Source organism: Aspergillus tanneri (genome assembly GCF_003426965.1).
Source record: "Aspergillus tanneri strain NIH1004 chromosome Unknown AapTan_6_pilon_pilon_pilon, whole genome shotgun sequence".
Classification (NCBI taxonomy): Eukaryota; Fungi; Ascomycota; class Eurotiomycetes; order Eurotiales; family Aspergillaceae; genus Aspergillus; species Aspergillus tanneri.
In genome coordinates this window covers 2718162-2744090 of record NW_022984633.1, presented here as the reverse complement: position 1 = coordinate 2744090, position 25929 = coordinate 2718162, and the positions used below count along the sequence as shown (strand labels likewise).

General features: G+C 51.4%; 10 protein-coding genes across 10 annotated transcripts; 1 reads left to right on the top strand and 9 right to left on the bottom strand.

The window, feature by feature from the left end:
* Nucleotides 1–540: 540 nt before the first annotated feature.
* Nucleotides 541–3468, top strand: ATNIH1004_008930 (M28 family metallopeptidase; the record flags this gene model as incomplete). The annotated part of the gene is made up of 1 exon (XM_033573532.1): nt 541–3468. One exon carries the CDS (start codon nt 541–543, stop codon nt 3466–3468), a length of 2928 nt encoding a protein of 975 aa, XP_033424084.1.
* An 818-nt stretch (nt 3469–4286) lies between these two features.
* Nucleotides 4287–5468, bottom strand: ATNIH1004_008929 (uncharacterized protein; the record flags this gene model as incomplete). The annotated part of the gene is made up of 1 exon (XM_033573531.1): nt 4287–5468. One exon carries the CDS (start codon nt 5466–5468, stop codon nt 4287–4289), a length of 1182 nt encoding a protein of 393 aa, XP_033424083.1.
* Nucleotides 5469–6150: 682 nt separating this feature from the next.
* Nucleotides 6151–6760, bottom strand: nut2 (mediator complex subunit NUT2; the record flags this gene model as incomplete). The annotated part of the gene is made up of 3 exons (XM_033573530.1): nt 6151–6526; nt 6580–6676; nt 6730–6760. The coding sequence occupies 3 exons, from the start codon at nt 6758–6760 to the stop codon at nt 6151–6153; spliced, it is 504 nt and encodes a 167-aa protein (XP_033424082.1).
* A 306-nt stretch (nt 6761–7066) lies between these two features.
* Nucleotides 7067–10139, bottom strand: ATNIH1004_008927 (putative serine/threonine protein kinase; the record flags this gene model as incomplete). The annotated part of the gene is made up of 3 exons (XM_033573529.1): nt 7067–9100; nt 9166–9263; nt 9320–10139. The coding sequence occupies 3 exons, from the start codon at nt 10137–10139 to the stop codon at nt 7067–7069; spliced, it is 2952 nt and encodes a 983-aa protein (XP_033424081.1).
* Nucleotides 10140–11153: 1014 nt separating this feature from the next.
* Nucleotides 11154–11514, bottom strand: ATNIH1004_008926 (uncharacterized protein; the record flags this gene model as incomplete). Its single annotated transcript, XM_033573528.1, has 2 exons — nt 11154–11266; nt 11316–11514. The coding sequence occupies 2 exons, from the start codon at nt 11512–11514 to the stop codon at nt 11154–11156; spliced, it is 312 nt and encodes a 103-aa protein (XP_033424080.1).
* A 320-nt stretch (nt 11515–11834) lies between these two features.
* On the bottom strand, nt 11835–13943 carry ATNIH1004_008925 (uncharacterized protein; the record flags this gene model as incomplete). Its single annotated transcript, XM_033573527.1, has 1 exon — nt 11835–13943. The coding sequence occupies one exon, from the start codon at nt 13941–13943 to the stop codon at nt 11835–11837; it is 2109 nt and encodes a 702-aa protein (XP_033424079.1).
* Nucleotides 13944–15670: 1727 nt separating this feature from the next.
* On the bottom strand, nt 15671–17475 carry ATNIH1004_008924 (DnaJ and TPR domain protein; the record flags this gene model as incomplete). The annotated part of the gene is made up of 3 exons (XM_033573526.1): nt 15671–15953; nt 16005–17166; nt 17238–17475. 3 exons carry the CDS (start codon nt 17473–17475, stop codon nt 15671–15673), a joined length of 1683 nt encoding a protein of 560 aa, XP_033424078.1.
* A 3860-nt stretch (nt 17476–21335) lies between these two features.
* ATNIH1004_008923 (uncharacterized protein) lies at nt 21336–22347 on the bottom strand (the record flags this gene model as incomplete). Its single annotated transcript, XM_033573525.1, has 3 exons — nt 21336–21731; nt 21803–22095; nt 22194–22347. 3 exons carry the CDS (start codon nt 22345–22347, stop codon nt 21336–21338), a joined length of 843 nt encoding a protein of 280 aa, XP_033424077.1.
* A 1321-nt stretch (nt 22348–23668) lies between these two features.
* ATNIH1004_008922 (uncharacterized protein) lies at nt 23669–24366 on the bottom strand (the record flags this gene model as incomplete). The annotated part of the gene is made up of 2 exons (XM_033573524.1): nt 23669–23826; nt 24003–24366. The coding sequence occupies 2 exons, from the start codon at nt 24364–24366 to the stop codon at nt 23669–23671; spliced, it is 522 nt and encodes a 173-aa protein (XP_033424076.1).
* A 914-nt stretch (nt 24367–25280) lies between these two features.
* Nucleotides 25281–25929, bottom strand: ATNIH1004_008921 (GPI anchored serine-rich protein; the record flags this gene model as incomplete). The annotated part of the gene is made up of 2 exons (XM_033573523.1): nt 25281–25389; nt 25439–25929. 2 exons carry the CDS (start codon nt 25927–25929, stop codon nt 25281–25283), a joined length of 600 nt encoding a protein of 199 aa, XP_033424075.1.

Sequence of the window (25929 nt, the reverse complement as noted above, 5' to 3'; positions counted from 1 at the left end):
TCTCCGACATTATCATTATTCTTACTTTTGTTTCCGTGTTGTTTTATTTATCCTCTACATCTTTCTTTCCCTATTGGTCATAGCGTTGTACTATCCCAGGACCTTGTTCTGGCGAGCGAGCCACGCCTGGCGAGGTCGAACTGTTCGGCGGTGATTGGTAGGAGCTATTTGGAATGAGGATGCTCGCCGAGCGGGGCGGTAGCGTGTAGAGATGGGATGGACGGATTGGATTTATATAAGCATGGGCATTCCGGCTATTTCCTAGTGGTACATGCATCGAAGGCGTTGAGGCTGGTGCGGTCTCTGTGTTTATTGTTGACTAAACTATGGAGTACAGTTAGCTCACTAACGCTAGTTAAAACTAGTTAGTTATACCTATTTAACAGTAAAACGTGATTACATCATTTCCGGACTGCTGTAGAAGTTGAGGTCACCTGCTCCCCCGCCTTTCCCTCCGCCTTCCGCTTTCTTGCATCACTTCGTCGTCGTCATTGTAGACTCTTGAAGTACACTGCTGAGTATACATTGAGTGCTCGTTCCATGGCGCCTCCTCAGCGATCGCCGGCGAATCCGCTGGCGTTCACACCGGGCCCGGTCACCCTCATCACCACATTCGTGTACCTAGCCCTATTGATCCCTTCACTTGTCATTCACCATGTTGTGCCGTCCGCTCCGAGCTCGAATTCCCGCGAAGGGTTGAATCTCACAGAAGCCTGGGCCGATCTTCAAGTGCTTACTGCGGGATTCCACCCATATAACTCCCACCGCAATGATGCAGTTCACGATTGGTTGCTGCGACGAATCGGCGAGATCGTGGACTCTCCTTCCCCGGGCGAATATGACTCCGTCGACGTGAAGAAGCCCGACGTGTTCGTCTTCGACGATACGCACTCGAACCTGACATTTACTGGGGATACTTTGACCGCTGCCAGTCTGGGTGTATATTTCGAGGGTACCAATATCATTGTCTACATTCGTGGCTTGGAAGACGGTCCAGACCGCTGGTGGGAGGACCCGGATGGGATGCCAACGGGCAAAGGAGGTGTGCTAGTGAATGCCCACTACGACAGTGTCTCCACGGGATACGGGGCCACCGACGACGGAGTAGGCGTCGTGACCTGTCTGCAACTGATCAAGTACTTTACGACGCCGGGATACGCTCCACGAAAGGGCTTGGTGGTGCTCTTCAACAACGGCGAGGAGGACTTCCTCAATGGAGCTCGCGTGTACAGTCAACATCCCATCTCCCGTCTCCCTCATACATTCCTCAACTTGGAGGGGGCCGGTGCCGGGGGACGCGCCGCCCTGTTCCGCAGCTCCGACACCGAAGTCACTCGCTCTTACATGCGATCACCCCATCCGTTCGGGTCGGTCCTGGCCGCCAATGGGTTTGACATGCACCTGATCAGCAGCCAGACAGACTACGTGGTTTTTGAGGGGGATATGGGCCTGCGGGGTCTGGACGTGGCGTTCATTGAGCCTCGGTCCCGATACCATACGGACCAGGACGATTCGCGACACACCAGCAAGGACTCGCTCTGGCATATGCTCTCGGCGGCAGTGGCTACCACGACGGGACTGGTGTCGGACTCGAGTGACCAATTCGACGGTCCGCGGTCCAAGGATCCTACCCACATTTCTAGTGGATCGGGTACCGAGGCCGTGTGGTTTGACCTTTTCGGCAGCACCTTCGTCGTCTTCCGTCTGCACACGCTATTTGCTTTGTCGGTGACGCTGCTCGTCGTGGCTCCTCTAGCGCTGCTCGTCACCAGCATCGCCCTCACCAGGGCCGACAAGATGTACCTGTTCCGCTCGTCCGTGAAGCCGGAGGCCGGTCTCGAGGCCGTCGCCTTGCAGGGCGTCCGGGGGTTCTTCCGGTTCCCTTTCCTCCTTGGGATCCCAATCGCCGTGACCATTGGGCTGGCGTACCTGGTGACGAAAGTGAACCCGTTCATCGTGCACAGCAGCGGGTACGCCGTGTGGAGCATGATGATCTCTGCCTGGGTGTTCCTGGCCTGGTTTGTCTCCCGGGTGGCCGATTTTGCGCGCCCGTCAGCCTTCCACCGTGTCTACACGCTGACGTGGTTGTTCGTTGTGGCATGGGTGCTGCTGGTGATCACCACGGTGTACGAGAACCAGCGGGGACTAGCTGGAGGGTACCCTGTCTTCTTTCTCTTTGCCGGCATCTTCGTCGCCACCTGGATCTCGTACCTGGAGCTGTTTTCCCTGCCGCGGAAGTCCGACTATGCCGGTCAGATACTGCCCGCTTCCGGGCACGCCAGCAGCCATGGTAGTCGGCTGGGCACGTCTTCCGCCGAGCCTATGGACGGGGACGACGCGGATGTCGAGGAAGAACCGACGGAATCGACGTCCCTGCTGGGCAGCGGACAGCGGACGACGTTTGCGAACTATGTACGAGTGAACGGCGACCACGGAGATCTCATGCATGGGGAAGACGAGGCGGAGAACAACCCTCACGTCTACGGCAGCGAACAGGCCTGGAGTTGGCGCATGCCCAAATGGACCTGGGTCCTGCAATTCCTCCTGATTGCGCCAGTGGTGCTCATCCTGGTTGGCCCTCTGGCCTTGCTGCTCACGAGTGGGCTGCATCAAACGGGCCAGGATGGAAGTCCTCGTCTGTTAGTGTATCTCGCGTTGGCGGTGCTTACGACGCTCTTGCTCATGCCACTCTTGCCATTCATCCACCGGTATACGTATCACATACCGACATTTTTGCTGGCAGTGTTTGTGGGGACGCTGATCTACAACCTCGTCGCGTTCCCGTTCTCGGAGACCAATCGGGTAAAACTCTTCTTCCTACAGGAAATCGATCTGGACACGGGCATCAACCGGGCGTCTCTGACGGGCATGCCACCGTTCGTCGACGAAGTGGCTCGGGGACTGCCCAGTGCGACTGGCCAGAATATCAGCTGCGCCTGGCTGGGGCGTCGATCACAGTGCTCATGGGTCGGAATCCCTCCAGTAGTCACCAAGGATGACGCCCCAAATCCGAGACTAAACAATATAGCCGACTGGGTCACCTTCAACATCACCCGATCCACCAATCAGCCGCGGGCCCGCTTCGAAGTCTCCGGACTCAACACCCGCGCCTGCAAACTCACCTTCGACTCCCCCATTTCTACCTTTCACGTCGCCGACGGCGCCGTTGATCCACGATTCCCTCACACCTCGCCCACGGGTATCCGCGAGATTCGTCTCTGGAGTCGCACATGGCAGCGTACCTGGACGGTGGACATTGAATGGGCGGAGCCCAATGCGGAGACGGATGGGAGGCTGGGGCTGGGGCTGAGCGGCCGGGTGGCATGTCTCTGGAGTGACCACAACACGGCCGGGGTGATTCCCGCACTGGATGAAGTCATGCAGTATTCGCCAGGGTGGGTGGCGGTGAGTAAGTTGTCAGATGGATTAGTTGAGGGCAGTCGGGCGTTTCAATTGGTGGGTAACTAACTAGTACCTAGTACCTAGTACTTAGTAACTAGTTAGTTCCCTGTAGTGCGGAGTACCTAGCACTTAGTTACCTTTAGTTTTTAATTATTTAATCATGTGTCTTTTTTTCCTGTGAATAGTAACTAGTGGGGGTAGTGGTACGGGGTACAGGGTACTTTTGTTCCTATTCCTATATCTTCCGTATTTATTATGTATCTCTCCGGGATGCTCCGTATTTACTGTATTTTTCTAGCCTTGTACGCAGTTCTCCGTAGGGGTGGTAACTTCGTACCCCCTCTGTACTTGCTCCGTACTCCATACTATATGCATGGACCATGTACTCCGTACTCCGAGATATGCTCTGTGTTCTGTACGCTGAGTGATTTGATAGATGTACTCGGTACTTTTGTCCAGATATTTTTAGAACGGATCAAGATACGTAAGATTTTCTTTATTCTTCACTATAGTTATTTGCATTATATATAATTGTATTATATATTTATTTATTATATTTTGTCGATCTATCTATTATAATACATAGGTAGATAGATAGAAAGTAGATAGATCATTTTGATCTAAACCCAGGACCCGGTCATTCCAGTTCCTGTTCATGTTTTCTTTCCTGTTCCTGAACCCATAGCGGGTTATCCGCTCTCCAGGGCTGGTTCTGGCTGAGTCTGACCCACAAACAAATGGGTATCAATCATACAATGTCCATGCAATAGATGTATATACATACTATCCTATTGGAATACCGAACATGATTCGTAAGTCGTTAGTCGTTTGTTTGCATGCAAATATGCAAAATAATAATGCTAATTTGAAATAATGATATGTTCTCACCCCGGATCATATCGCTGAAAATGATCCTTCGATTTATGCCACGGATCGGTAAAATCCACCGGACTAGGCTCTTGATCGCCATGCAGGACGAGACTGTTATTGGTATGCGTTTCGCCACTCCACGAATGCGACACCTCCGAGTGTCCCGTCTCCTGGTCGCGGATGGTGGGCCCCGAGGCCGAACCCGCGTGTTCGAACATGGCGATCGAGACGTCGTCCGAGTCCATCCAGGGGTGGGACCGACGGCGTCCGGTCGGAGCGGCGTGCGTCAGGTCGGAGGTGACGCGCGAGGCGTCAACGAAGTCCGGGAAGTCAGAGGCGCGGTGGTGATGATGGTGGTGGTGGCGCGGGTCGGCGGCGGCGGCGGCGGCGGATTCGGTAGTCTTCCAGACGTGGCTGCGCACGAGGTGGACGAGTTTGCCAAGGACGGCAAACTCGAGCTTCAGCTTGATGCTGTAGACAACACCCTTGATCATGGTCTCCATGATGTAGAGGTTTCGGTACTCGATGACGAGCAGGCCAACATCCATGAAGATGATGATCAGGTTGATGGCGACAAGCTGGTACATGATCTTGCGCTTCCCACGGTCCGGGTCCAGGCGCAGCATGCGAGTAGTCTCCCAGATGTAGAGGGCGGAGAGGACGAATTCTTGGATGCAGAAGCCGGTCATCTGGATCTTCTCCATAACATTGTAGCCTTGGCGATAGGCGAGGTGGGAGCTGGCGAGATTAGAGCCGTAGGTCAACACAGTGGTGGGGATGTGGAGGATGACGGCGTTGACGAGGATCATGGCCAGGACGCGGCGCAGCACGCGGTGGCTGGGAAGCACCAAGTGAAGGCGCGAGTACAGCACGATGGACTGGCCGGTGACCATGCAGTACCAGCCAACGGTGATGAGGGTGACGGAGAGCCAGGTCTGGTTGGTGAGGTTGAAGAACTTGAGCAGGAACCCTATGGAGTATGGGACCAGGCCGATGGAGGAGGAGACGAAGAGGGACCAGAAGTAGAGGCCGCGGTACTGACTGAAGGTGACGAAGACAAGGATGATGAGTTCGATGGCATTGTACCAGGTGATACCGGCGAGGGTGGCAATGGCGATCTTCATGGCCAAGCTGTTGCCTGTATAGCCGCCGGTGATGCCATCTCCGGGGGATTGAGTGCTATTACTGGAGCTCATGATTATGAATTGGGACACATGATGAGCCGACCAATAGGAAAGACCAAAGATGGGATCAGAAGGGAAAGAAGAAGAGAAGGGGAGAGAGGTGAGAAAGAGAAAGGAAGAGAAAGACTGAAAACGAGAAGGAGTAAGATCGTGTGTCAGGTGAGTCTGGGGTCAATGTTGGGGGAGCCTAAGAAATCTGGAGTCCTGAGACCTCAGTACCAGGAAGTACTCCAAAGTTCCTCTGGGTCCCTGGTACCATCGGCCAAGTCCCGTACGGGTACGATACCGTACCAGGGTACAGACAGGTCACACCCCCGCCAAGCCGCGATGGATTGGTTGTCCATGCGGGGGATGTGTCCGAGTCACGTCATCTCGTATCAGACTATGCGAAATAGAGATATATATACGAGAGAGAGATATATACAGAGTATAAGAGAGAAAGAGCCCTTACATCCCCACGTGCAGAAATATCACACGTGTTTACGCAAGGGATTCTCTATGTATAGATATGTAGAACTCAATCCTAGACCCAAAAGGCTAAAACTCCGTCGGTAGCATTCCCGACTCCGTGCACCCGTCACACAAACATTCCATTTCATTCCAGAGTCAAACCAAACTCCATGACCACACAAACAAAAATACAAACACCTTCCTACGCCTGGATCCCTTCGACCTTTTGTACATTGGAAGAATCCTACAGCTTCGTAGTTTGCACCACCACCCGATCCACCTCCCCCCGACACTCTGGCATCGCACTCCTCATTTCCCGCGCCAACACGTCGCGGAAACTCGCAAACGCTTCCTGTTTCCCCTTCAGATCCTGGTTCCCCCGCTGCACCAGCTCCACGAATTCCCGCGTGTAGATGTCCGGGTTCCGCGCCGCGTCCACGTATTCAATAATCTCGGGTGGTAACAGGATCCGATTCACCGGCACGTCGGACGGGTGATTACTGGTGCTGCCAGGGTCGGGTCCAGTATTCGTTGTGTTTGTCTCGCCGTCTTCTCTTCCTTCCGTGCCGTCATCGCGGGTATGGTTCGAGAGGGTGGATAGTCCAATTGTAAGACTCTTACTGTTATCCCTGTTAGTTGGCCTCTTCCCTTTGTACTGGGAGGGAAGGTGTACATTTTTCGGACCAGCTCTTGCTGCGTCTCCGGGCCTAGGTAGCCGTGCACGGCGGACTGGATTTCAAAAAGATGTTGGATGACATCTTTGAGATCATCTAATCATACAGTTAGTTTAAGAGATAGCGTAAAAAGAGAAGGACAGACTAACTATCCACGTTGCCGAGGGTGATGGGCGCCATTGTTCTGGTCGCCAGACGCACGGCCAGAAAGAATACATTGATGCTCGTGAAATCACGGGGTCAGAGCCGCATGGCACGTGCCAAGCTAATCTCTTTCGATAGTTCCCGTCCAGGCGGATTACGTAATGAATATTCCGAAATGACCCGAAATACTCTACAAGACACTAATGGAAATATCAAATGGAAGTGCACATGCATTGTCTAAAACGATATATATACCCGTATGTATAGAACAGAAATTAGGTCCCACCGAGTCTATCAATCCGCTTCGCTGAACGTACCCTTGCCAACCCGTAAGTCTTACAATTACACTTCCTTCGTCCGCAGGTTGGGAATCTTGCACACCTCAATCTCCGTCTCCACCATCTCTAATCTTGAGAGACTGGGGAATCGTCGACTGAAATTAGCCTCCCAATCCTCGCTAGGACTCGCCGGCGTCTCCTGCACGGCGACACCCCGGTCATCGCCGCCCACCGCCCCCAGTCCCCCAACCCGCAGGTTCTTTGGTTTCGGGGGAGCAGCGGGTCGCGACGACCCAGTTCGCGCCGTCTCTTGCCTGGGCAAACCCGGCGGAGTTTCCCATCGATCCGCCCCGGGAGTGGGTTGGCTCTGCGGCGACCCATAAAACGGCGCCGCACTCCTCAGATTTCCTCGAGGTTCGGGACTTGCCTCCGCCTGCTTCGCCTGCAAAGCGGGGGTCGGCTCGTCGGTAAACCGTCCGTAGCCCGTCGCGGTCTTCGGAGGAGGCGCGGACTTGTTCCCTTCGGCCAGCAGAGACTGCACACGGTTTTGGATCGCTTGCGACCGGGATGTGTCACCGGCGCCTCGCCAGCCCCTTTCGCCTTTCTCCGCCACCTGACGGCGGTACTCGGCGGCCGCATTGGCAACCCGTTTCTCCTCCTGCGAGAGACGGCGCCGCTCGAGTTCCCGGCGCATCTCGGGCGAGATGTCCTTGTTCTCGTCGTCACTGTACTCGGCGGGAGGCTCCTCCACTTCGGAGGCAGTCACTGACAGTATCTTCTTGGGAGTCTCCTCCTCCACGGCCGGGGACTGGGCTTTGCTGTCCGAGTTGGTGTGCTCGAACCGTCGGAACGCCTCCCCGAATCGACCAGCAAAGAGCGTCTTGGTCCCTGACAGTGACAGCGTCGACAGACTCGACCGCTTCGTATGCTTCGCGGTGCCACTGTAGCGCTTCTCCCGCTTCCGATTGCTCTCCTCTTCTCGCGCCCGGAGGTAATCGATGTCCGACGAGATATTGCTCCGGTCGAAAGTCAGGTCTGCCTCAGTGCGTGCATGCTGTAATGGTGTCCCGATGTCATACGAGGTCCTCGGCAGGTCGAGCGACGAACGCGCACTCTCTGTGCCGCGACCCGATTCAAACAGAGTTCCCGCATGAACCGACACGGGGCGGGTTTTGCTGTTGGCCGACTTGGACCGACCCACGGGGTTGCCAATTTCCAAATTCGACGGTCGAGTGCCCTCCAAGGATGGTCGGGGTGAGGAGCTCGAGAGATCTGAGATCCTGTCGGCAGAGACCCGTGGGTTAGGCGCGAGCTTGGACGACGACTCCGTAGGTGAAGGAGGCTTGGTCGGTTTGAAGGAGCGCTTGTCCGTATTGCCGATCCAAGGCTGGCTGGAAGAACGGCGTTGATGGTCAACAGGAGGGAACTTGTGAATGGGACGGCTCGACGATTTCGACTCCAGCGGGCCAGGGGTTGAAGGCGGCGAGGTCATGGTCCCCGTAGACACCATGGTGGGCTTCTGAGGGACGGGCTGGTAGAGCGGCACCTGCGGGTGAGCCGACTCCTCTCGCGGTGGCTCGAAGGGCCGTGTGTTCAAGGGAGTTGGCTGAGAGCGCCTCGCGGCCGACGGCTCAGGGGTCTGCCCATTTTCCGGCGAAGGGCGTTTGACAAAGGCCTCGTCCGCCAGCGCATTGGTAAGTCTCCGGGCCAGATCCTCGTCCTCCTGCTTCGTTTCAGCAATGGTCGGCTCGAAATCGAACTTGCCCCCTTTCTCGTGCAGGATATTAAAATGATCCAGAGACGGGAATCGATTCGAAAAATCGTCGGTGGAACCCTGCGGCTTGTACCCACTGCTACCATCCAGGATCGCAAAGGGATCCGAAGAACCACGGAATGGCGACGGACTCGGCTTGGCAGAGCTGTGCTGCGAGTGTGTCGGTCGAGTTGGACGCCCCCGCCGCATGGGAGCAATCTCCGGAATGATTTGGGTTTCCTGTACTGGCGGGGAGAACACCGCACCCACTTGCGGCGCGTCGGTGGGCGAAGGCGGAAGTTCCTGGTACCGGCGAGCTTCCGATTTGGAACGATTGGCATAGATCTGTGGCACCGTAAGATATCTACAGTAAAAGCCAAGCAACAGCAGTTGTTCGCAGGGACACTTACATCTCGGATAGGGGCTTCCTTTCCTTGCATGTTGCAAGCTTCGCGTAGGACCTCGTAGATGTTCGGGCGTTTCTGTGGGTTTTCTTTCAACATCCAGGCTAAGGGAATATCAGTCAATATCGTTAACATGGGGAAACCCCGTTCCAGCACGTACAGATGAGCATTCTGAGACGGTCTGAGAAAACCGGATAGGAGGGAAACTTAAAGCTGGCATTCAGGATTGCCATTTGCCCGACCTCTTCAAACGGCGTGGTGTAGTAGCACAGCTTGTACAAGAGGACCCCCAGGGCCCAGATATCACTCTTCTCGTCAATTGGCTGCTTCCGATAGACATCGATCATTTCCGGACTGCGGTACTGCAGGGTCGTGTGCCTTTGAACGTCGTCCTCGATCAGACGACCCTCTGCGGCCGACGTCGCCGCGGGGCGAGGAGGAGCTGTGGAGCCAAAGTCACACAGCTTGTAGCAGGAGGAGCTCCTCTGGCGGGAGATGAGCACATTCTCGACCTTGAGATCCCGATGCAGCAGAGGCGGTTTGAGGTAGTGCATGCAGGCGACCCCCTCGGCCACGTCGCAGAAGATCTGGATGATCTCCGGCTCCGTCAGACGATTCTGCAACCGGGTATTCATGAAGTCGATCAGGCCCCCACCGGAACAGAACTCCATGAGCAGGAAGACCTCAAACCCGCCCCCTCGTAGCTGAGATGCATGGGAGTCGATGTACTTGACAATATGCCGGTGACCCTTGAGCTTCTTCATGGTTTCGACTTCCGTGCGCATATTAGCGAGGGCTCCCTTATCCGGGACGGCCACCCGCTTTAAGACTGCCCGATCGACCCCATCGATGGGTTGCGGCAGACGAACGACGTAGACGTGGGCAAATCCACCCTCGGAGAGGTATTTCTCGACCACCACGCGGTGGTTACCCACCTGGACTTTGGTACCGGGCAGAAAGGTGCCCGCAGGAGCGGCCATGGCATCCATGGGTTATAGAACGAGACTAGACGATAGGATGCGGCGAGACTCTGAAAGGAACGAGAATGGGGTTGGAGGGATGAGACAGAGTAGATCGTAGGTGAGGGGAGTGCCCTCGAAGGGCGTGGGAAACGGACGAACTGGCGCAGTGTCTAGCGGTGCTGCATAGAGACAGCGAAGAGGGTTGGTTCAGAGGACAGATGGCGGCGGACGGCGGGGAGGAGAGGAGAGGAGAGGAGAGAAGAGTCGGACGCTGACTGGTGAGGAAGGGAGATGAGAGAACCAACCCACAAATCGGGGCAGGAAAGAGCCTCAACTGCACCAGCAGCTACCGCGAGAAGGTCCCAAAGCAATGGATGGATGAATGAATATGAATGGGAGAGAGAATGAGAATGGGAAAGCTGGCAGCTGGAATGGAGTCACTTGGCTGGTTGGCGGTGAGGCTTAGTCAGGATTTTGAGCAATAGTTAACTACTCCGCAGTTAACTACAGAATGAGATGAGAATACAAGAGATGAGGACTAGGGATGGCGTCACTCTGTCTCTTGTTTTCTTTCTATCTCTCTCTGCCGTTCATCTTTCTCCTTTTCTCTCTCGGTTTGCCTGAATTCAGTACAGGAACAGTCAAGGTCACGGGACGGGGTGAGTAATCAGCCGAGGATATCATCAGGTACATTCATGCCTGTACTCAACATAAATAGATACATGCCATGCATCATGCGATACCTGGATTATAATACTACGACCACCTCGACACCCCAGTACTTGAGTCATGAATCTCTTGTTTATGCACTCCGAACGGGCTTTCAATACACCAACGGGGAGGAAAACTCCCAGAGCAAACAGAAGTGCAGTGAGGATGGAAAGATGCAATGTGCATTCGATGGGGCATATCTTCTTGATCCTGTCTCTCTAGCTGCACAAAGAACGCGAGGAAATGGGGGGTGATTGTGGCCACATGACAATTATAGACACAATGTCTAGTAGGTTATGGGCTACAGGAACTGTGGGCTCGCTACCAGTGATCTATTCGAGGTAAACTTCGATAAAGCCAAACCAGAAAGCCTAAGATCATGAGGAAGGCGATTTGGGGAGCCCATTTTGCATGTTCGCTTGGGATCAAGGCCTCTAGGATGGATCGTCAGTTCTATGGATTAGAATCAGAACCAAGACGTACCAATCATAGGGGATAGGATAATATACATCCCCGCACACAGCGCGAGCACAGCTAGGCCCAGAAAGCAGCATATCATCCCCAGTAAGAACTTCTTGAGGATTTGGGGGAGTTCGGCGGGGCCGTTATTGTTGGGGGTTATGGTTTGGCCGGAGTCTGCCATGTTGAATCGTGGATCTTCCTCGTTCGTTTGGATTGTCATGGTGGATGATAGATCTTGATGCCTCATATGGATTAGAAGGTCAAAGTCCTTTTTAATGAAGATGGGGGTTGTTGTCGAAAGAAGAAAGACGGGGAGGTGGGAAATAGGAAGGTACTCCCGGAGCGTCATCTACGAGTAACGTACGTCAACGTAACCTCATCAGGCATGTATGAATATTGTGTACTAGTCAGTCTATATGCGAAATTATGTACACCCGGTCAAAACAAGCAATTCATAAAACATCATTGCTGCAAAACGAATAACAAGGGGAATCTCAGTGCAAAACCAATATCAAGGCTTGGAACTAGACAATCAACTCCTCATGCAAAGCTTAGATGTCCAAGGATAGTTCGGCTCTCGTTGGCCGCCATGTTGGTCACCCCCAACGCTCGCACCTGCGTGCCTCCCCGGAGTCGCTGCAGGCCAATGCCTACCTTCCATCCCTCGGTTTCCGGCAGCACGAACACATAACGTCGCCCTTCCTGGTCGCGGATGCTGGCCCGTAACACATGCAGCCCTTGCGTCTCACTGTCCACGGCACTGCCGTTGCGACTAAAACACGCGGGAGAGGCCAGTCGGCAGGTGTTCTTGCACACCTTCAGTAGACTATTCAGGTACGCATCCGACTCCTCCGCCGTGGGCTCCCCCGTGCCTCGACGGAAGAACAGATTGCTGGGTTTGGGCGGCTCCTTTTTTTGGGACTGGTACTGGGGGCACCACACCTCAGCCAATTTCATCGTCCACGCCTTGACATCCCACTCCCGCTGAGGTACTCCTCGCACGTCGTCGTCAATGAAGAGTCCCTCCGTGGTGATGCGGAGGACCAACCCATCCGTCACCATCCCCTGACCTGACACCAACTGCGTCACGGGAGTACGAGGAAAGGCGTTGTTAAAGGCGAACACGCCACGGATGACGATCTTATCGGGATCCTTGGTGGAATATGGGCCTCGCTGGGATGGTGGGGGCGAGGTTCGGGCGGTCGATTGAGAGGGAGCATAGGACGACTCAGAATATACGGATGATTTAGACGTAGCAGCATACGGTCGTCGGGGCCGGTCGTAGGGCCGAAAGGAATAGGCATCGTCTTCGGGGGCCATGGTGGCAGTGGCCGTCCGCGCATTGGGGAAGGGCGGCTTCTTGGGTGATGGAGTCCAACCCGCTCCGGCGGATTTCTGGCTGGACGCCTTGGATGCTGTCTCCTTCGCGGCCGCAGCTTCCTTGGCCGCCGCCTCCTGGGCGTCTTTGGCCTTCTTCTCGGCATATTTCTTTGCGGCCGCCTCCTTGAGGGCTGCAAACTTGGCATCGGCTTCCTTCTTCGCCGCAGCTTTGGCTGCAGCCTCTTTCTCAGCGGCCTCTTTCTCTGCCTTGGCCTTTGCCTCTGCAGCCTCGCGCTCGGCTTTCGATTTGGCCTCAGCGGCCTCCCGCTCAGCCTTTTCCCTGGCTTCTCGTTCAGCTCGCTCCTTTCTCGCTTTCGCCTCAGCGGCCTCACGCTCGGCCTTCGCTCGCGCTTCCGCGGCTGCTCTCGCGGCTTGTTCTCGTGCTTCATTCGCAGCCTGTTCCCGGGCGGCAGCCATCTCTTTCTCCAGCTGTTCTCGGCGCTCTCGCAGTTCTCGCTCCATTGCCTCACGCTCCCGTTGTTTTTGCTTTTCTCGCGCTTCTGCCTCCCGTTTCCGCTTGAACTCCTGCATCTTGCGACGCAGCTCCTCCTTTCGCCTGGTCTCTTCGCGGGCCTTCTCCCAGTCCGGCCCAGTTTGGGGTTTGCTTTCATTTTTATTCGAAGCGGAACCGCCGTCGGTTGGTCCGGAACCAGCGTCAGGTTGAGGATGAGGGGGAGGAGCACCGGCACCATACTGGTTCCCTGCGTACTGGTTCCCAGGAGGAGGACCGCCGAAGTTTCCACCAAAGTTGCCCTGTTGTCCTTCGGACTGGCCTCCAAAATTCGCGCCTCTCGAGTAGCCTGTCCCGGCACCGGACGACTGATGGGATCTCGCACCGGCGCCAGCACCTCCAGTCCCAAATCCACCAGATCCAAAACCCCCAGGTCCCGGACGGCTGCCTTGCTGAGAGCCACCCGTGTCCGCCTGGGACACCCCAAACGCCCATCCCGCAATACCGACCCCAATGGCGAGAACAGCCATGCCAGTTCCGCTTCCACTTGCAATTGTAGCGGCGTACCAGGTCTTCACGAGAGGGGCAAGTGTAATCCAGAGCAAAACCACGAACAGTGTGCATACCGAACCGGCGATAAAGCTGTTGCGATGACATTGCAAAGAGGGCAGGTAGAGGAACCCGGAACCCGAGGAATGGGGCGGGATGATGAAGATATCGTAGTTTCCGGGGGGGAGGTCTGACGACTTCCGATATTCGCCTTGGGTGGTGCTGGGTTTCTCCCCGTGAGGAGGCGGCGGCGGTGGAGGTCCGTCCATGATTTCGTGGAATTATCGAGGATAAAAATAAGTCTTTCAGTTGGCAAAGTTCTGTCTTTAAGTCTGCTGCTGTAAGAGAGGACACTACGTCTCCCTTACTAGATAGTAGGTCCCCAATGCGTTATAGATGGAGCAAGCCGGTGTAGGGAGTAAACAATGGATAGACCATATTCATAACCACATGGATAACACGCTGAGGTATGTCACTCAGCGCTTGTATCTATAGATAAAACAAGTACAGTACTACCTTAGCCTTCGTACCTTAGGTATGGAGATGAGGTGGGACGGTGCCGCCTACCTATTAATTAATTGGCAATTGGCAATAATAATGAGTACGGAGTACCCCGCCGAAAATCAAAACAGACCTCCTTCCGATAAAATCTGGGCAAATAAATGAAATGAGATGAAAGTAGGTATGACTGACAGTGATGGAAGACAGGAGGAAAAGTTGTTAAAAAAAAAAAAAAAAATAGCCAAGGAAGAAAGGAAAAGGGAAATCAAAGCGGCTGATGGTGTGCTGTGCTGTTAATCTCAGGACGGTTGATCCGCGCCTAACCTTGGTACGACTGTCCTCCGCTCTTCGGGCTATTGGCTCCTGTGAGCGACCTATTGTCTGGAAATATTGTGTAACAGTGGTATAACCCATGGATATCAATTAATTCGTATGGTCTACCTATGTACAGAGTAGATTTAGACAATAAGAATGTGCTAGCTATTGTTTATTTTGCCTATGTCCTTTGTCCTTGTGTCTAGCGGTCAGCATTGCGATGGACTGGGACGCTGGGGGGGATAGAGATAGAATGTTGTGTACATATATACAGTATTATTTTAAATCTGTACCAAGTATCTACCTAGGTACCTATCTATAGTACAGAGTAGGTATGGTTATTTAAACCTGAGACTCAACATACCAGGAGATATAGTAGAAATATTTACTTTCTCAAATACCACGGGAGTAAATCTCAATAACGTCCGGGATTTGAAGGCTATTATAACCTTAATCTATAGACATACCAGTTATAAGTTATAGAGTATATATGGTCTATGATAGATACTGATCACCAATTGACAGCATCGAAAAAGAATATACACCCCTCAATTGACTCTGTTTGTTTTGATTTTTCTTCTTCTGGACTAGTGTCTTTTCTGTATGAATCGTATTAACTATTGATTAGTTATAAAATACGCTTCCAGTAATATATTTCCTGAAGAATCCATCATGGCACAGTGCCTGCTGCCTAAGTCTCCTTAAGAGGTCCTACGTGGATATTGTATCATCAACATATTAATCATCAAATACCCAATAAAGCCATCGGATTTCCATCCGTAGCATCACTTATCAACATAAACATGACCCAAGAGTATATAACGCCAGAATGACTGGAAATCCCTCGTCAGAGCCATCCTGATCGTAGGGTTGCAGCAAATTCACAATAAAACATGTCCCATCTATGCCAGCTGGGATGGAAATGGGAAGAACAAGGAAAAATAAAATAAAAAAAAGAAACGAAACGAGAAGTAAAGAAACAAGATCAAGTCTATCGCATCTCAGTCTGAAATCATGCAACGCACCCCGGGGAATATCGAAAGACCATGTATAGAGACAGCCATAGCAGATGCAACGAGAAAATATGGAAGGGCTCAAAATCAAGGCTGTCAGTCACCGTACTTTTATCCGTCTGTTTCGTCCTGTCATGTGGAACATCAATCGAACAATGTGGGGACTTTTAGAACGGAAATCCTCCGGGGAATCCGCCGCGAGATTGCCCACCAAATGGACTACCACCGGCTTGAGCAAATCCGCCGCCTCCACCTCCATTCATCATGTTGAACAGGACGCTGGGGTCGATGTTGATATGGGTGCCGCCCATGCCTCCCATACCACCCATGCCGCCCATACCACCCATGCCGCCCATACCGCCCATACCGCCCATGCCGCTGAAGCCGCCGCGGGAGAACATGTCGGCGGGATCCATGAGATCGTCCCCGTTGTCGTAGGCAGCACGTTTCCTATTCATGGTCAGACCGGGGACGCGGATGGAAGGAGAGAGAGGAACTTACTGAGGATCAATCAACGTTTCATATGCCTCCCCGATTTCCTTGAATTTCTCGTCGCCAGCTTCGCCGTCCCGGTTCTTGTCCGGGTGGTGCTGGATGGCCATCTTGCGATAGGCTTTCTTGATCTCGTGTTCCGAGGCGTCCTTCTCCACCCCGAGAATTTTATAGAAGTCCTTTCGTTGCGCTTTCTTGAGCTCAAACTCGGCCCGGCGAATATCCTCCTGGATGCCCTTTTCGGCGGGATTGGATTCCGCCACGGCTTTGTAGTCGCGCACGGCTTCTTCCCAATTGCCGGATCCACCGTAGGCCTTGGCACGCATCTTCTGCGCTTTGACGTACGACGGGTCCAGGCGCAGGGCCTCGTTGCAGTCGTTGATCGCATTATCATACTCCTTCAGATTAATATACGCCTGTGCCCGGTTTTGTAGGATCTTCGCGTTCATGTCCTTGTTGGCCGGATCCACCCCCACGGCTTCTGCGTATCGTTCAATCGCCTTGCGGTAGTCCTTGGCCTTGAACGCCGCGTTGCCTTCTTCCTTGGTGCGCACCAGCTTCTGCAGCGTGCGAAGCAGCTTGACTGCCGGCTTCATGTCAGGATCCAGGCCCAAACACATCTTCAGCAACTTCACGGCCTGATCGGTCTCACCCAGACAATAAAACGCACGGGCGCGGATCATCAGCGCATCGGGGTCCTGGCTGTTATCCCGGAGCATGCCAATAGCGATATCCTGGGCTTTCCCCAGCGAGTTCTCCGTTCCGATCTTCAGCTGAGCCTCTGCAGTCATCAGAGTCCATTTGCGGGGTTCCTTGACCCCGCGACCCAAGAGCTGTCGGGCCTGGTCGAGGCAGAAAATAACCATCGACACTCCGCGATCCAGCGACAGGGTCTCCTCCGCCTGGGCGACGAAACGCTGCATCTTCTCGGCAGGAGCACGGTCGGTCGCCGAGGCAGGAGGATCAATCCGAGAAAGGACCTCTAGGGCTTCCGACGGGCGGCCCAAGCTCGTGAGGATGCGGGCTAGACGATACATAATCTTAGTGTTGGACGGATCGAGTTCGAGCGCTCGCTCGACATCTTCTATAGCATTCAGGTATTGATGAGCGGCCATATGCGCTGCCGCTCGGTTGGATAGGTAGACGGATGAATTCGGGTTGATTTCAATAGCTAACGACCGGGTTAGAAGGAAATGAATGGTATGCACAGTTGGTACCACAGCCAGGAACTCAAATACACACCCTTGTTGAACTCTTCGATGGCTCGGTTGTAGTTCCCATCTTTAAAGAATTTATTTCCGGCTAGTTTGAAGGAATCGGCCTCGGCGGTGTTGCCGCTAGAGGTATGAGGAGGCGGGGTAGGGCTCCTTTCGTTCTGGGTCCCATTGACTCCATTAGTTACGGACGACGGTGAGGACAAACGAGGATCATTGCTATCGATGTCCATCGAACTCCGGTCAGTAGCGGCGGCGGCGGCCATGGCTGACAGTCGACGCAGTTCGTCGGGCGGAAGATTTAATGGGTGGGAGTCGGCGTCGTGCGAGTACCGGTGACTGGTGGAGGAGCGAGAGGCAGACGAGAAACTGAATCTCGCGGTCGCTGAGGTTGGATGACGAGAGGATGATGACAACCTGGAGGGGGTCGACGACGTCCGAGTATGAGAGGGACGAGACGACGATTTGCGCGGGAGAGGATGGGTGGGAGGGGTGGGAAGATTAGGAGTAGTACTGGAGAAAGAATGACGAGGAGAGGAAGAGGTGGACGAGGACGGATAACAGTCGGGAATGTCCCTCGGAATAGAAGACGAAGAAGAGGAAGAGGAAGAAGAAGGCTTGGAAGGATTCTTCTTGGATTTGTTGCGAGAGAAAAGAAGCGGAAGAACCATTTCCTTTTCCTGGATGACTGAGGCCGTCAAAGGCGGTGATTGGCCAGGCGGATCGAAAGGCGGCGAAGGCGGTGGAATTTTTATTTTATTTGACTTATTTGATTTATTTGACTTTTTTGATTTGTTTGACTTATTAGAGAGAAATAGGGAAGGCAAAATGTAATTTCAAAAATTGAAATTTCATGAAATCTGGCCTCCTGAAATGAAATCAAAATCTGTGAAATTGAAATTGAAATTAAGCTAATCCAAAATAGGCAATATTAAAGGTCATGTGCTTTGTTACCAGAAGCTCCGATCCTCTGCTGTTGAGTAGGTTGTTGATAATGGTCCGCCACCCCATGAGACCATTCAGACTGACGCTTTACTCCGCTACCAGTACCACTACTTATTTCAATACCATGGATTTCGCCCGTTCTGATAGAAGCTGAAGGCCTGGGACATGTTAAAAGGGGATTTGGTACAGATTTTGTCTCAGTATGCGAATTCGAAAGCTGGGGGGACTTGAGGCTGAATTTAACACGGAATTCAGTCTTGAATTTAATGCAGAAACAAGTGCCGGGTTTGTTGCAGTTGAAGCTGAATTTAATGCAGAACTTAATACTGCAATAAGTGCTGGATTCGACGCTGGTTCTGGTGCTGGATTTGGTACTGGGTTCGGCACAGGGTCCGGTGGAATATCCTCCTCAGAGTCTGAAGTATCAAGCACCTCTAATAGATAGTCCTGCACCTGCTTACGCTGCAGTATTCTTTCTATCTCCTGATCTTCCTCCTCAAGAAGCATCTCTTGGGTAACGGTAGGTGGCGAGTCTGCACGAAATTGTCGTTTGTTAATCTGTATATAAAGTAGCTTCTCAACTCGGTGAGATTCAAGCCGATTCCGGATCTTTGTATGCTGCAGATTCATCTGTGAAAATGCTCTCTCAGCTGCAGCAGAATTAGCAACAGTATTACACAGACGGCGAGCAAAAGGAGCAAGAGTAGGAGCAAATTCTGCCTAAATTAATATAGGTAAGTATCTTGCTTAATAGCATATAGCTTTAACTTACTGCCTCAAGCCAAAGAGAGCTGGTGTTCTTGCTTCCCAACAAGAGGAATTATAAAAAGCACCTGTTCTTTGCCGGAATGCCAGAAATTCATGCCATGCAGTAGATCTTCCATCTTCGCTTTGAAGTGGTCGTAAAGCACCTTCAATATGGCGTCGTGCGCTCTCATCAAGTTTGCCAGGAACTCTTGCTGGATCAAGATGATACGCTACCCAGTGAAGTGGCTCTAGTTGACGTAGCATTCGAGTCTGCCAACCAGTGCCATCTAGATAAGAATAAAAATCATCTTTAAAGGATGTCTGAGCAGCAAGCGTCCGCAGAGTCTCATGGAGGGTTAACCACCGCTGCGTTACCTCCATGATTGATGAATTTTGGGCCTCAGATTCCTTCTGAGCAATATGCAGAGGCTTAAGGATTTTTATTAACTCCTTTAGCTCCCACCAAAAGGCATGAGATTTAGTTGTTCTAATCACCTCTTTCCCTTTTATGGTAGAAGCAGCAGGAGTAATAAGAGCCCACTCACAAACTGCTTCCTGGCAATCATAAAGAGAAGTAAGCATGCCATATTGAGTACCCCATCGGGTAATAACTGCTGCAATTAAAGCCTTTCGATGGCCCCATTTCTCAATCTGCTTTGCTTGCAGCCTTGCATATTCAAGAGGAGATTGGTGAAAGAACACCACAACTTCAAGAGCTGATTTAAAACCCCTTTTACTTTAGGGATCTTAGAAGCATTAGGATCAAGAATATCCTTCATAATCAGCTGTAGACCATGAGAGTCACAGGGAATCATAAAGGCATGCTTAAGCTCTGGTTTCTCTGACAAAATTTGCCATACTGCCTTCATAACACAGCAGGTATCCGTTGAAATGGAATTAATCCTCTTCCAGTCAACAACTTTATCAAGCTCCAAGAGAATATTATGGAGCCTTTCCAAAATCCATTCACTAATTGTAGCAGCATCAAGCGTCTTATCTTCCATGTCATGTAGATGAAGAAACCATGATTTTGTGGGTGTTGTAATAGTCATAGCAATAACCCGTTGAGAACGTATATTTGTTGTCTCATCTACAGAGATATTTAGAAACTGACTTCTCTGTAGCTCCTTCCGAACTTTCCCTTGTATCTCGATATATGATTCCTCCAGTAAGTCATCAGCGATTCGATGGCGGGATGGGATTTGGTATACGGGATTTAGAGCATGAATAAGATCTTGCATCTCTTGTTGCTCGAAAAGGCTAAAGGGCCTGCCTCCTGTAAAACACACCTGAGCTAGTAAGCGATCAATACTTCTACTTGGTTTAGAGGTAGGGAAGCTTAATGGTTTCTGTCTCTTTCCAGGAGTATTCTCGGGGTCCATAAGAGCCTGCGCGCTGCTACATTTCTTCACGTGCTCGCACTGGCGTGTAGTGTTTTTCGCTCGAACTTTGAAGCACCCAAGGCATTTTACTTGCGGGACCTAGCCAAAATTAATAAAGCGTACGTGTGGACGTGGGTGTACAGTCACCTTTGTGCTGCCCCTTACTACTTCAAAGCACTTCTGAAGCTCGATCTCGGTGTAATGGATCTTGTCAGGAGAATCTTCAGCCATGCTGATGTTGATAATATTACTAGTTTAAAATCCTCCCCGTCAATATATATATATTGGTAATGGTTGCTACCAGTGACACTAGGCATTTTAGATAAGATAAAGAATTGGGCAGAATCTGGGCTGGATAGGCTCTTATTGGCTGCAATACTCTCACCGCATATAATGACTAATCAAAATAAGCCCCTTGAAATGTAATTGAAATCGATAAAAAAGTTGAAATTTCAAGATTTCGTAATGAGCTCGCCGGTATTGTCATTACACCAACACTAGAGAGAAAGAATATGTTAAGAATATCTTAAAAATGAAGAGGGAAAGAAGAGTCACTGCATGATAGAGAATAAGACAATGATAGGATAATATAAAAAGAATAAACAAGATAATCACAGACGGAATGTCAGAGAATGTCAGAGAATATAGAGTACAGAGTAAGAGTAACACAGACAGAAGAAAACAGTCGACAATTCTAAATCCTAGGAATCGATTATATTATATGATCCCCTCTTCTGATATTGCAGAAATCATGGAGGCTGGGAAGTGATGGTGACGACCACTTCTTAGCGTGCAGCCGTCGAATCCCATCTTTCCTCTCCGTACAGTTCGCTCCATCCACCCATCAAATAATCATCCATCATTAATCAATTCTCATTAATCAATTCTGTCAGTTACTCCATATCCAGAGACTTGATACGGACTACTTCTACTTATCGGTATCACGCCTTCAGAACTAGCCTATTCACCCACTTCATCAACGATCCCAGCAATTTATTACCAATCCCATCCACTCCAATCATTCTTAATTATCCTAGTCATGTTCTTGACCATTATATCCTTTCATGCTTCACCTTCGTCTTGACTTCCCTAGTAGTCTCCAATGCGGTACCCATGTCGGACTGGCCACGACGGCGGTCGCCCTGCGGTTGGTGAAACTGCTTCAGTGGCAGCTCTTTCTGGGCAATCCGAATTATGTTGGTGACTTCATTCTTGACCTTGACGCGGATTTGTTCGTCCAAGAATTTGCAGATCTGTGGCTCGATGATGGCCACATGGTAGTCGCGCGTCACGACTTGGATCGTCTTGTCGAGGTTTCCTTGGAGACTCTTCTCCGTGCTTTTGTGCAAGTCGAGCAGACCCTCGCGGACTCGATTAGCCCTGTTGACAAAGCCGCCGCTTTGACGAAGAGCCGGACCACTCGAATTAGTGGCCAAAGACTCATGTCGCTGTCGCTCCCTTTAGACGTGGCTTTGGCCCCTCATTTTTTAGGGATGCGTTTCCTGCCCTTGCTATCGACAAAAGACTTGACTTTACGGGAAAAAACACGGGCACTATTTTCTTCGATAACCAGCTGGCTCCCGAGCAGATCTGACACGCTGGGATGATCGAGAAGTGTGTTAGTCGGAATACTTAGAATCTCGCTGGGTTCCAGCCAAGGATAGACGGCCTTGATCTTATCCATAGCTACAGCGGCCTCTGAATCTTTTGGGTCTTTGTTTTGTATGACATCCTCGCGGTTATCATTCAGATCATCGATCAGAATCTGGAGTTCTCGCTCCCATTCGTCGCGCTTGATGAACTGAATCTCTGCTTTGTATTGGAACTCAGCGAGATTCTAAGTATTCCGTCTAACACACATCTCGATCGGTCCATTGTTGTAGGCCAATTTGGTGGGGATGCTCGCATACAGCTTGTGGCGATGATATTTTCCTCGTCGGCAACGGCATTGATGAGAGAGGACTTGCCAGCACCAGTACTCCCGACCACCGCGATAATCACCTGGGCCATCTGGGAGCAAGGCAGGATCTGATCGATCTCAGACCTCCAGTATGTGTCGCCCATGCAGGCATCCGGCTTATCCAGGACTTTATGTAACCGGTGTAGTGCTGCCACTCCGTTGGTAACACAAGAGTAGGAATCGTGGGATCTTCGCGATCACGTGGATCGTACTCCAGCGGATCATTGGCTACAGACATGCCATCTGAGTGGTTACCATCACTTTCATCTTTGGTAATGACTGATAAAATCGGACAAGTTATTTCCACTTAATTATTCCAGGTTCGCCTGGAAGTCGGATACTTGAAGAGTGAGCACAGCCAGGATGGTGGTGATGCTTACAAGAAATAGAAGTCATCTCAGCAACCAGCTGATCTATGTCCTCAAAACACTTTGCATACAATATCTTAGCAAGCCTTCGTAGTTAGTCTGTACCTGCCCGTACAACTCGGACGAGGCAAGAATCTGAGCTCGTTGGAGATATCCTTCGCAGAGCTTCGGGTTCACGGACGACCATTTTTCTTTAAAAGTTGGACAGAGGAATGCTATACCATAACTGATGGAGACTGCAATATAAGTATATTATATGCTGACTGACCTGGATGTTGACCCTCCCAGATACGCACGTGACGAGGACTCTGCTCGGCCTGTTTGGAGAGCTGGTTATCCATTGAAATGTCAACTAATTCATTACAGGAGATTAAAGGAAGGGGGGGGTGACAAGACAAAGATAGTGAGGGAGAGGTAGAGGTAGAAGTAGAGAATAAAAGTTTACGGAAGAGAAATTAAAGGAGTGAAGAGAAGATACAAATAAACAGATAGTGAGAAGGATATTTCCTTCACTGTTATTTTTATTAAGGGACTCATTCACAATTGCCCCAGGTAATAAAAGTCAACAGGACTAGTTTACTAGTATAATCTCGGCATGCTGTTAACAAGGGTTGTTACTGGTGAGTAGATAGACTGGTTGCTAACTAGGTAGATTGCATTAATAGTAAATTTTAATTGTCCATCTTGTTACATTATAAAATAAAGAAAAAAGAACGTATGCAGGGGGTTATCCATGCATAAATATATTCATCCCGCTATTGTTTATTTGCAGTTTTTGCCTGTATTTTAAGTAGCTGCCTGCAGCTTTAACCATGGTAGTGTGTACTATGTACATACTGTTCTGCCGTTGCATGCATCCCCGAGTACATAGTAAGTACTTGAATATGTACCTACTTTAGCCACACGGACTCAGATGATAAGTTTCAAACCCAATCAGAGCATGCAGTAGACTAAACTAGACATGCATTATGCAGCCAATCCGGTACATCTCTTCCATCCTGTCTCTTCCCAGACGCCACTGGAGATCTATCATAGATAGATAGATAGGAGATATCATCTAACCGGCGAAGCTCTTAACCTTCTCGCCACCGCTGTCCATCTCGATCCGGAAGTCCGTCCTCTGGATGGCTCCTCGTCTTGTTCCGATAATCTCGACGTCGACGTCGACGTAGATGTCGATGTAGAAGTCGAAGTAGACGGTCTCTGCGGGATTGGCTGATCATAGACATGTCTCTCGTATGGCGGGGGAGCGTCCACGTTCGAAGGTGGGTAGATGTCTGCGGCTGGATTGATTGTTATATCCACTCTTCTGGGTATATTCATATGGATGGTTGTGTTTATGTATGTATTCATATTCATATTCGTATCCATAGTCACACAGTCTACCGAACCTGACCTCTCCCTCGAAACAACAGCCCAGGTCTTCTCAGCCTCAACCCAGATGAGTTGATGCGACGACGTACTCCGACTCTGGGCGCGGGGCGGATACCGTGCTAACGGCGTAGGACTGGGTGTTCTTGCGCGTCTGTAATGTGGTGGGAGAGAGGATTGGGGGGTCAAATTCTGTGATTGAGATTGATATTGGGAGTGAGGGCGAGGATGATATCGCGGTTGTATCTGGCTCGTGTACATATGAGCCACCGCGTCAGCAGAGGCCGGACGAGGAGGAAGACCCAGGGATGGTAGGGCGTTGAGATGCGTTGATTGGGGGTCTCGATCGAGAATTGGGGGGCCTTCGAGGGATGAGAGGTCCATTTTATAGATCTATAGATCGTATAGAAGTTGATCGATGTGGATGTGGCTGTAAAGGTAGACGTGATATCGATGTGAAAAGCCGTAAGATGAATCACGGAAATCGAAGGCTTCGAGAAGAGTCTTAAATAATAGCCATCCAAGTTCTTTGTTCGTGTGATGAACGAGTACGAGCACGAACTATAAATAAGGTGGATACGACACGAGGTCATTCTCTGTTCCAGTCTTCCAGATGAGATGAGATATACATTCTCTACAGACATATATACCCTCCTATACTACCAACTATCAGGCCGAATAAGCCCCGCGGGATCGACCCAGCAGATGGACCGTCAGGAATTGGGGTCCAACGAGTTTAAACGCAGACAGGGCTGACGGGCTTCTGTGGATTTGCCGCATCGGGAAGAAACTGGATCCGCTAAGCCAACATGTTGGTTGCAGGAAGGCTAAGGATACTGCCTTTCACTGCCTCTGTTGGTTATTATTCAGAACAGAAATGATTTTTAATGCAGAGCCATCAAATGTCGTCTCCGAAATTGTCAGGAACGAGAGAATCCTGATTATATAGTAGATACTCTGAACTCTTCAATTACCGAATTAGCCTACTTGGCAAACTTAAAGGAAGATAAGGATGTAAAGTAAGCTCGGTCCAGTGTAAGCATCAGGTTTACATTAATCGTATCCAGCCAAGTGCTTCACACTCCGAACGAAAGACAAAAAAGTGGATATCGAAAATCAAAATAATATAAAAACATCACACAAAAGAAGTCATATTACTCTCCTCCCCTCTCCAATCTAATTAACAAGCCCCGAACTTCCTCCCAAGTTTCGTCCCTTGAACTCTCCGGAGTCGCAGACTCACAAACTCATGAGTAACCTGGAGGCTCCACTATACACATGGAAGGGTAAATGTAAATTTAAGCCAAGAAGAAAGCGGCAACGGCAGCAACGCCGGCAAGACCGAAGGAGTTGCTGACGGAGCTGGCAGCACCGGTGTGCAGAGGTCCAGGAGCGGAGGTCGAGGGGCTGTATCTGTCAATTTTTATCCATCATAGAATTCGCACGGATAACTTACGTCGAGCTGCTGCTGGGACCAGGGACACCAGGGGTTCCGGTGGGGATCACGGGGATCGAGTGGCCCGCAGGACCAGTGGGGTTGACCCCGGTGGGAACGGTGATGGTGTGGTAGCTGACGGTAGGCACACAGGTGGTCACCGCAATGACCGAAGTGGTGCTGCCGCTGGGCACACCGGGGACGATGGGCACAGCGGGAGTGCTAGAAGCAGGAGGAACCGGATTGCTGGAGCCAGACCCGCTGGGGATGACAGGCACACTCCCGCTGGGACTTCCACCGGTACCAGTTGGCTGAGAGGGAATGCCGGTGGGAGTGGTGATGGGCTCAACACCCTCGGGGGCGGATGTAGGCTTACGGCCGGGGCAGTCGGTGACCTCAGGAGCGCAGGAGGTGACAGTCAACTGCTCCGTCTCATAGACGGTCTGAATCCCTTCAGGGAGAGCAGCAGCGAGGCCAGCAACGAGAGCAATGGAGGCAGCGGTGAAACGCAT